The sequence below is a fragment of the Nicotiana sylvestris genome, chromosome 5 (genome assembly GCF_000393655.2).
Source record: "Nicotiana sylvestris chromosome 5, ASM39365v2, whole genome shotgun sequence".
Classification (NCBI taxonomy): Eukaryota; Viridiplantae; Streptophyta; class Magnoliopsida; order Solanales; family Solanaceae; genus Nicotiana; species Nicotiana sylvestris.
Genome location: NC_091061.1, coordinates 52,878,091 through 52,888,914, shown reverse-complemented (window position 1 = coordinate 52,888,914; position 10,824 = coordinate 52,878,091). Strand labels below are relative to the sequence as shown.

Genomic DNA, 10,824 nt, shown 5'->3' with positions numbered 1-10,824 from the left:
CAGCACGCATCAATAATAATATCTTCTGTTTCAGAAAAAAAATACGCAGAAAACACGTACGGATGAGGTCAAAAAGTAATTGAACTAAATAAGTGATTGAGTTGTTTAAACAACTTCAATAATTGTTTAAACAATTGATTGAGTTGCTTTAAACAATTGATTGAGTTGCTTAAACAACCGATTAGGCGTACGTGGATGACCGACGTGGATAGGATGAGTAACGGTAGGCGACTAGGTGTATGTACCGGTTATTACCAATTAAATGCCCTATTATTAAGGGGCACTCAATTATTATTAACTAGTGTAATTATCCGCGCTTCGCGCGATAAATATGATAAATATTAATATATACAGTATAATTTTTAATAAAAAACTCAATCTTTACCGAGCAAAAACTATTTAAGGAAACTATCATCTTTTTGGATTCTTTTAAATATTTACTTAAAATTCTTTGTCAGAAATAACACGTCAAATTGTAATCCAAGTTAAATATGAAAGTTGAAATAGCCCGGCCCATTTAAATCAGTATATGTAAACATGAAGAATAAAAACAAAAAAATAATAAAAAAGAGAAAAGAATAGTAAAAATTTGGGGAGATAATCATAAGATACATCCGGTTCTTATTCTTCTTCTTCTTGTAAGGGTTTTTATTTTAGAATTTTGTTCGGAAGCAAGGTAATAAACTCTTTAAGTTCTCTCAAATAAAAATAAAAGAATAAACTAAAAAGGAAAGGAAACCAAAACAAAAGAAATAGAAAAAGAAAAAAAATCAATTAAATGTATCATGTTATTGGTAGGACTAAATTTCTGAGTTTCTAATAATTTCTTTATATATCTCTATACTATTTTCTTCCCTTGTTCCAATTCCAGCAACCCAAATCAATAACTTTGTCTCTATGATTGCAAAAGTAACTACCCGTATCCTTCTGTTCCCCTTTATATTCTATTGTTATGGCTTTTTCATCTAAAATCACGAATTAACCGTGCTATCTCATAGGGTAAATCACTGAAAACGAATCCATGAAATACTCATGATTGAACTTCATTGTAGGAAAAAAGAGAATGGAAATCTATTTTTGGTTTAGTTTCTTGAGAATCCACATGGAAAGAGTTATTTGCCTTGCTTACAGAGATTGTGACATGGAATGATGATTATATACAAAAAAAAACTGATTAAACCTGAAAAGGGACAAAAACAACGGAGCATAATTAACAAATTCGATGTTTTCGAAGATAAAGAGAAAACACAAATGATTAGGATACCTAGATTTGTGAGTTCATCTGGAATTTCTTGTTTTACGGTCAAGCCGATGAGATATATTGATGACACCAATATTAGAAGTTAGTAACACCTATTTTAACTAAGATCAAAGTAATCATATTTTCCCCCCTTCAAATTATTAAAGATACCAAAAATAGAGTTAAATATACCAATGTACCATGTGATGAAATGGCAACACATAATGATCATTTTGGAGTACCGAAACACACCCATGTAGAGTGCCCCAACTATTCTTGGGCTAGCTAGCCACTTCAGAACCACTTTCAAATACAGTGCTTACTTTAATGATTAAAAATAGCATGAAATTCTTTAGAAGGTTGGATCATTTTTCATTTTCCACAACTTTATCATCACTTCCCTTATATAGCCATATATTCTTCTTTCACTAAGAAAACTACAATAGAATGCTGGAATGGAGATAACCCTCTGATCAAGCCATCCAGTTTACCTAGAGAGATAAATTTATGGCAAGAATAATAGCCTTGGAAGAATTGAATCTTTTCAGAGGTATATTATTTGCATTACGTAAAAATGGATTTACAAGTAAGGAAAGGCAAAGGAAATTTTAGGAGTGTGGGATATGAAAAGCATAATTCTTGTCTTCCATAAACATCAAATTAAATAACCTCAAGAGTTGTAAGAAAATTCTGCATTAATGTGTAATAAATAGTGAAATAATGTGTAGTAACCTTACCGATACCTAGGTTGGTGTCTTTTGAAATTGCAACCGTTTTTTTTAATTTAGTAGTGCAACAGTTTCACTCTTTCGAATTTCGAAAGCATGACTTTTCAGAAACATAAATAGCAATCTTAAATGAATGTTGTTAATTCAATCATAATAAAACCAATAAATGGAAAAAAAATAGGGAAAATGCTGGAAAAAATAGGAAAAAGGATAAATGGCAATGCTCATATGAACTGTGCCACCTCAGCTTTTTCATTCTCTCTTTTATATATACCAGTATATGAAAAAACCTTGACATCTTATCCTAGCAGCAAATTATATTTGATAACAACAACAAAGTTTATCTGATAAAGCTAAGCAACAAAAGGAAACAGACCTTAGAATATGCCCAGTCACCTTATGTAAAAGCTTAATTGAAAATCTCATGCTCCGACTCCACGTGCTTACTCTAAAATCCTAGCAGGAACTCATGTACCTAAAATTTTCATTTAGTGTTATCAAGACCTGTAAGAATGCACAAAAACCTTAGAATTTGAAAAATTAACTTGCACAGTATTTCTATTCAATATTGTTTTTGAAAAGAAAAAAAATGTGAAGGCCTTTTGGACAAAGGAGAAAAAAATGCAATTAAATAAAAGTAAAGATAAACACCAAATCTCTTTTCTCGCGTACTCCATCAGAGCATAAAATTAGAAATGAGATTCAATTTCCTGGTAAATACAATGCAACGAAAATGAAGAGAGAAGTTCCAACTAACATGGCATAAATAAAAAATAGCATGGCAATAAACAAATCATAAACCTCTTTTCTTAAGAAAGGGATAACATTGTCAATAAGCAGTAATAACATGGAAAGAATAAATCGTTAATAGGTAGAAGTAGCTAGAGGGAAAGATCACATTGAGATCCAAATTGCTATTACTTCCTTACTTATATAGAGTCATAGTAATGTACATATATAAAAGAATTTTTTGAGTTCTGAAAAGGATACTATATCCTAAAGAATCTTACCAACTTCCGTAAAAAGCAAAAATCATCAGTAGAAATTTACACAATCATAAATTTTCATTGAAGTTGTTATGATAAAATTTTAAGTAACAACTAAAATCACTGTAATGCATAATTACCTTGACTTGGTAGCAAATTTACATTAGTAAATATCTGCAAGAATAGGACAACGAAATTTCAAAATCAGGAAGAGAGAAAGAGCTAGAGAAAGAAGGAAGAAAAAAGAATAGAATAGAATAGAAAGAACAATAGAATCCGTCGAAATTCATCAGTACATGTAGAGGTGCGAGTTGGTTAGAATACAAAGAGATGCGAGAAGTTGAAGAGAATGAGTGAACAGTTACAAATGAATTATTGGACCGTTTCAGAATTTAAGAGACGTGGTAGATTTTGAAGGAAGAGAAAGATCGAAAATGGCTAAAATCTGAGAAAATTGGAAAATAGATTTTCTGGCTTGTGAGGCCTGCCACATAAGCTCTTTGATTGCACAGCTTTATATATATATATATATAGATTTGTATGATTGAGTAAATAAGTTTATAATTTAGCATAGTTAGGTAAAAATTCTATAAAATTTTGGGAAAGTAGGAGATGGTAGTAAAAGTTCAGCAAGTGTGATCGACAAGGAAACATGAAATTAGTACATTAGCTTCCTCCAACAATATTAACATCTCTGAAAATTTTGCAGAGTGCATAAAAAGCACAACTCATATTCAGCACCCTATGCTTACATTCTTAAGCAAGACTGAAAGAAGTGGCAGTATTCTCCACAAACTTTTTAGCTCCCTTGAACCATCTCTTGTCACCAGCTTGTGCTTTGCAAATATAAAGTTTGCCATCATTTACTGTGGCTGTGATCAACTGGTGCTTCCCACCTTCATTTCCATCAGCAGTTCTTGTCAATACAGACAAGTAGTAATACGGTTTCCCTCCCACTTCTGCACTAGATGTCTCCAATACGTTTGCAATTGCCACTGCATCTGATTCAAATCCACCCTGCATTTGTATCACAATATACAACTTCAGGTGATGCTTAATTTAGCCTACATATCCGATAATTCTAGCACATTATTATATATGGAAAGAACTTTAGTCTCACCTCTGAATCAGTTTTGCCAGAGTAAGCTTGTCTTCCTAGCAGATAGTCCACCTGCACAGAAAAGCCAAATCAACGCTCAATTGGTTGTGAGCAAAGTGAATTCTTGCATTCAAGTCAATCAAAGAGAAAAATGCATACTTAACAAAGGGAATGATGAGTCTCTAAACAATGCATAACCATACTGTTCTTATGACTGCAGAGGCCGACTTAGGATTTGAAGGTCGGGGAGGTATACTTTTTGCGTTTAACCAAAATCTGCTTCGTACATAGGTTGCCACTACTAATATATCAATATTTTCTGAAGACATATACAATATATACAAAAAATTTGCTGAACTTTTCCGGTACCAGTGACTCCTCTCTTTACAACATAGGTCCGCCGCTGCTTATGAGATTCTTCATTACTAGACTTGGTGAACCTACTATGAAGCATATATATAGGGAGCGCAACTAGGTAGCGGGTGGCCTTGCTAAAGCAATCTTCAAGAACAACGAAGAATAATTTTTTTTTCTTTTTTTGCCTTTTGATACCCTCCCTATTTTGTAGTAGAATATTTTGACTCAGAGTCAGAATTAAAAGAGATTATTTTTACTAGAAAAGTTCCTACTTGAAAAGTTACTTAAAACTCTCTGCTTTCCATAGTAGTTGTTACCTTTCGCTGCAATTTTTTTATGGAAAAGCATGTGCCAGGGGCAAGATAACTCAAGTGGAAGAGCCATATTATATGCGATCTTTTTGTGTGGTTAAAAGAGCACTTGTGTATGTGATGCAAGTAAACGTTCACGGAAAAGCAATTGTAAGGTTTCGGTTATGGAACCGTATACTCCTTCCGTTCCAGTTTATGTGAACCTATTTCCTTTTTGGTCCGTTCCAAAAAGAATGATCATTTTCTAAATTTGGAAATAATTTAGCTTAAACTTACAATTCTACCCTTAATGAGAAGTTATAACCACACAAATACTCTGAACCCCTTTCTGACTTGCTTAGGACCACAAATTTCAAAAATCTTCATTTTTTCTTAAACTCCGTAGCTATACGATACTAATATCTTTGTAAAGTCAGAAAGAAAGAAAGAAAGAAAGAAAGAAAGAAAGAAAGAAAGAAAGAAAGAAAGAGAGAGAATTAGATACTTGAGAGAGGAACTGTTCAGGGGAACCAAAGTCAGTGATAGACTTCTTGTCAGTAGGGGTGATAGCGACAATGACATTGCTGGTGGCATCAAAGTTGTCTTCAAATCTAAGAACCTGACCAGGGTACTCTACTTCCTTGTTTGGGTTCCATTTTGATGGAATTTGCAGCTTGAATCCATCTCCGTTGTATGTCTGGAAATCCGTGTCTGTCTTTGGCTTCCCAAAAACATTTGCTGCATCACATTCACAACAACATCATTTACTGAGCTAGTTCATCATCTTAATTATGCATCACCCGCAACTAATTTCTAAATAACCACCGCGCTCAACTTTGTCAATACTTAAGAAGCATTTCCAATAATTACAAGGAACATTTGAACTCTGATTTGTACCAAATTACGTTCCTCTGGAGATAGTTTTACCAGCGTGCATTCTATTAAAAGTTTATATTTAGTGCATTGACATTTATATTTCTCGGCCGCTCTGAAGTTAATTTGATTCGCAACAACATGTAATCTCTAGATCAAATATAATACGTAACACCCAAAATAAAGTAGTGATCTGCTACATATGGCCGATTAAATTGCACTGTATAAAAGATTTTTACAGTCACTATATTATAACTTAAACTGATATGGTAACTTGAAAAATATAGTAATAACATGTTATACCTAATTAAATTGCATTGATAGTGTATAAGTTCTTTAAACTATTAATGTATATTCAGATAAAATACTCCTTCCATTTCAATTTATGTAACGTAGACTCGGCACGAAATTTAAAAAGGAAAAAAAGTTGAACAACTTAAAGCGTAAAAGTAAGCATTTGTCTAACAGTCAAAGCTTTTATTAAGGATAAAATGAAAATTTAAAGTTAAATTATTGAAACTGAGAGTGCTAAATACAGATATATGGGGAAAATACCAGCTTCTCCATAAGCAGCATCAGCAGGGGAAACCTTGGAACCAACGGCAGCAGCACCAATGAGGACTGTGAGAGCCAATCTACGAGAGACAGAGACGCTGTTGACATTATCTTCTTGGGGAGCAGACTGTTTTTGGGCACGGCACACCAATAATTGGTTAGGCTTGAGTGATGGAACAATACTCCTTACTAAGGGAGTTCTAGCTGGAGTTGACAATGCATGATGGTGCAAGAAGCATTGTGTGGAAGCCATTGATCTCTCTCAAAGCTGCTATTGCCCTTTTTCTTTTTCTTCTTTGGGCTTGAAACCTACTTTGTTATTTTTTTCTGCTAAAATGGTGATGTGGGAATGTTTTTGGATTTATTTTGTTATATGTGAAGGAGAATTGGTAGAGATGATTTGTATGTGGAAAAAAAGTGGATATCGGGAAGATTACATTTGTGATTGGAGGATAAGCTTCTTGAGGCTGTGGTTGGTGCCAAGTGGACATGCAGATTACAGCTCTAATTTGTTCTAGTGCAATATACTTTTTATTTTAGAGTAAAGCCTGTTTTCAGTAACATTTTCCTACCAACATATATAGTAGAACGTTGTAGTACTAAGAATGTTTTAAGATCTTCCTGCTATGGCATTATGATTTATATCTTTTGGGTCTAATTATAATGTTTTTAGATCTTCCTGTTATGGCATTATGATTTATATCTTTTGGGCCTAATTATTTTCATATGACTAGCAAATATAAAGAATATACATCTACCTGTCATTGGAGCGGATAATGAGCAGGCAGACCTTCGATCAAGTGCATCATTCAGCCTTTTTGAAACATGGGTGTCAACAGTTAATATTATATCAATTTTAAAAAAAAATATGTACATAAAATATCTAATTTTGCGAAGAGAAAATGGGTTCACATACCACATAATTTTGCCTATAAATCCGCCCCTGATCATGAACTTCTTAAGGGATGAGAATTCATTTTTTGGATCCCAATATTTAGCTTGAAATGTTTTTCTATTTTCAAATTATTCTCAAGAAAGCGCATTAGAAATTAGCAAATAATCCAGTTTACGTTGAAAACAAGTCCAAAATCTTTGTGATGTTTTAACTTTGATTCTTTGAACAACCCCTTCTAATAAATAAAGAAATAATTGTGCAACAGTGCGGCTTTTAAAGTCCCTTATTTAACTTCTGATTTCACTCCCAAATTTCATTCTTTGTCGTATTTATAGTTCCTATCATATCTTCGTCTAAATTTGCCATAATAGAGAGTTGAATCGCCATGGAATCATGAAAAAGAGAACCCCCATTGGTGTACCAAAAAAACTATAGATGATTGCCCCATTATCCGGAATTTACCAAATGCGATGTAACTGATTGAAATCTACACAATTACATGAAACACAATGATACGAAGGTGAAGCCAAGAAATTACTTTCATTTTCTTTTACAGTTTCCGTTTAATTTTGATTTTGTCCGTGTGTGTCTGTTGGTTTGGGGGGGGGGGGGGGGTTACTATATTTTCTTCCAAAAGTTGGACTATCATCAGAAACATTGGCAGCCTACATAATTGAATTGAGCTATAAGAAGTCGGAAATTTCACTTATCCCAAATGACAAAAGCAACAGGTAAGTCATCTCTAGATTGTTAATCAACACTACAATCAGAAACCTTTTTTTTTTTCGAGAGATACAATCAGATACTTTGGTGTGCCGTTTATTTTGAATTTACAGCTTGTTTGGATGATTGTTACATATCGTTTTATAATGTATCGCATCGTATTATATTGTATTGTATTATATTGTTTGATGAATAAAATGTTTGGACAAAATTGTGTCGTTTGTCATCGTTTCATGATATCACGCACCAGCAATATGATGAATAATTTTGCAATATTATAAAGAAAAATCATAATACGAGGTAAAATTACTGTATAAAAGCAGGATAAATGATAAAATAAAATTATTTAACAATAATTAAGGGCGAGATTATGAGAAAAACACAAGGTAACGACGCAATCGCACCAAATCAGTCGTTACATAAAGTGACACATTTTATCTTTATGTAACGACAGATTTAACGATACAATACAATAAAATTTAAGTAACAATCAAAATAAACATCATAGTTAAAGTAACAATATAATACAATACATCAGGTAACAACCATCCAAACAAGTTGTTACTCCACATATTATCTAAAATCAATTGAAGGTTCGGTTACATGAATTCTGATTGTTGTATTTTTTCATTTAAGTTTGTGTCTTTCCAATATAATAAAGCATCAGTTTCTCTATAGTTTCAATTGATATATAAGTCTCTCAATAACAATAACAACATACTCAGTACACTCTTACAAGTGGAATCTCGAGAGGATAGTATGAATACAGTCCTTACCCCTACCTTGTGAAAATAGAAAAGTTGTTTACGAAAAACCCTCGACTTAATACAACAAAATCACGGCAGTTATGATAGAGAACTACGGCAAACGAAATATTAACAATATCAAGAAAAATAATACGAAGCAAAGAGAATCTCAGGTAAAAAATACCAATCTAAAAATGAGGAACACAGGGGTAACACTAGTACTATAGCTAAGGAAGAAAGTACAAGTGTGGGAACAAAATATACTCGACTACTAACTAAACTACAACCCTAATCTTCGACCTTCACACTGTTGATCACCTCTTCCCAATATTTCTTCGGCCTACCATGCCCTCTCCTTGAACCCGCCATAGCCAACCTCTCACACCTCTTCACATGGCATCTACTTCTCCTTCTCACGTGATCGAACCATCTTAGCCTAGCTTCCCGCATCTCATCCACTATGCAGGCCACTCCCACCTTATCTCGAATATCCTCATCCCTACTCATATCCCTCCTAGTATGACCACACATCTATCTCAGTATCATCATCTCTGCAACTCTTAACTTCTGAACATGAGAGGTTTTGACTGGCCAACACTCCTCCTCATACAACATGGTCGGTCTATCGACTACTCTGTAAACCTTACCTTTAAGTCTTAGTGGTACATTCTTGTCGCACAAAATGCCGAATGCAAGCCTCTACTTCATCCATCCCGCTCTAATACGATGTATGTTTTATCTCTCCATTTCATTGCTTATAGACCCAAGATACTTAAAACTTTCTCTCTTCGGTATGGCTTGTGTGTCCAACCTCACTTCAATATCAGCCTCCCAAGTCAAACTTGCACTCCTAGTATTCTGTTTTAGTCCTGCTCAATTTAAAATCTTTAGACTCTAGGATCTGCCTTCAGACCTCCAGCCTAGCGCTAACACCGCCTCGTGTCTCGTCATGTCGTCTGCAAATAATATGCACCAAGATAACTCCCCTTGAATGTGTCGTGCCAACTCATCCATCAGCAAAGCAAATAGAAACGGGCTAAGTTCTGATCCTTGATGCAATCCCACCTCTACTAGGAAGTGCTCTGATTCTCCTCCACTGCTCTCACCCGGGTCTTCGCTCAATCATATATGTCCTTAATTGCTCTAGTGTATGCGACATGTACTCTAGCCTCCAAGCATCTCCACAGAACCTTCCTTGGGACTTTGTCATATACCTTTTCCAAATCGATGAACACCATATGTAAGTCTTGCTGCCTCTCCTTATATTGTCCACCAATCTCCTAACAAGATGAATGGCTTATGTCGCCGAACGCTCCGACATGATCTCGAACTGGTTCTCAGAGATAGACACACCCCTCCTTATCCTCATCTCCACCACCCTCTCCCACACTTTCATAGTGTGGCTTAGTAGCTTGATACTCCTATAGTTATTATAATTTTGAATATCACCCTTGTTATTGTATAATGAAAGCATTGTACTCCACCTTCACTCATCGGGCATTCTTTCCATCCTAAAAAAGATATTAAGTAACCTCATGAGCCACTCCAGACCTGCCCTTCATGCACTCTTCAAAAGTTACCCTAGGATATGTAAGTCTCTCCCAAGATTAAAAGACTTCTAGCGGAAATTGAACCTAAAGTAAATGTAGTAATATAACTAAATTTATTCCCAACTTAAACAAATACATTAAACAAAAAATGATTAGAACAATAAAATCAAGAAAAAAACTATACAATAAATCACTCTGTAAGCTAACATTTAGCCCAGTATAAGTTTGCAAATGTGTAGCCCAATTTTAATAAGCCCAGATTCGAAAAAAGAAATTTTAATATTTTTATTCTCCTGATCTTCAAGGTTGAACTATCCATGAGTTTTCATTTTTCTTCTTTCTCAAGTTTATACATACCTATCCCAGCTATAAAAATACAAAAATAGACGCGAGAAACCTAAAATCTCATCTTCTTCAATGTTAATCTTGTTACATTTTGAATATAATTTTATGAGAAATTTGGAGGGGTGTTATATAGACTTATTAGAAATAGTCTAAGGAGGGTGTATACAAAGTTTGAAGTCATTTGATGGAGATTTGGACTAGTTTTGAACAAGAATTGCAAGTAAAAATCGTATAAAAAGTTCATCAGAGATGCTTATACAATGTTATACACTTTTGTATAGAGAGATACATTATGTATATAGTTGTATAAATTATATTAAAATATATAAGTACAGTAATGAAAATGTTCATGATACACTATGTATATAAGTGTATGAGAGGAAGAAGAAAATGATGATGAAGATGATGATAATGTAAGAAATCCACCAAATACTTAT

The 10,824-nt window shown here is 33.9% G+C and overlaps 1 protein-coding gene across 7 annotated transcripts; it reads right to left on the bottom strand.

Moving 5' to 3' along the window:
• Window positions 1-1,061: 1,061 nt before the first annotated feature.
• Window positions 1,062-6,718, bottom strand: LOC104220111 (oxygen-evolving enhancer protein 2-2, chloroplastic). Of its 7 annotated transcripts, none has more exons than XR_709432.2 (7): window positions 6,129-6,718; window positions 5,206-5,438; window positions 4,075-4,125; window positions 3,707-3,971; window positions 3,095-3,128; window positions 2,345-2,472; window positions 1,062-1,180 (listed from the first exon to the last, which is right to left on the bottom strand). XR_709432.2 is itself a non-coding variant. In XM_009770921.2 (6 exons), exons 1-4 carry the CDS (start codon window positions 6,379-6,381, stop codon window positions 3,711-3,713), a joined length of 798 nt encoding a protein of 265 aa, XP_009769223.1. In that variant the 5' UTR covers window positions 6,382-6,718; the 3' UTR covers window positions 2,159-2,472; window positions 3,095-3,128; window positions 3,707-3,710. The 7 variants fall into 7 exon arrangements, 5 of the variants coding, with proteins under 5 accessions (XP_009769223.1, XP_009769224.1, XP_009769225.1 ...); XR_709433.2 differs by lacking the exon at window positions 1,062-1,180 and adding an exon at window positions 1,211-1,731; XM_009770921.2 differs by lacking the exon at window positions 1,062-1,180 and having other exon boundaries at window positions 2,159-2,472.
• Window positions 6,719-10,824: the final 4,106 nt, after the last annotated feature.

Excerpts from the sequence above, each read along its gene's own strand:
- LOC104220111 (XM_009770921.2), bottom strand. The coding sequence starts at position 6,381 with ATGGCTTCCACACAATGCTTCTTGCACCATCATGCATTGTCAACTCCA. Across the intron at positions 4,126-5,205 it reads CTGAACAGTTCCTCTCTCAA|GTGGACTATCTGCTAGGAAG; the intron begins GTATCTAATTCT and ends TTTTCTGTGCAG. Across the intron at positions 3,972-4,074 it reads CTGGCAAAACTGATTCAGAG|GGTGGATTTGAATCAGATGC; the intron begins GTGAGACTAAAG and ends ATACAAATGCAG.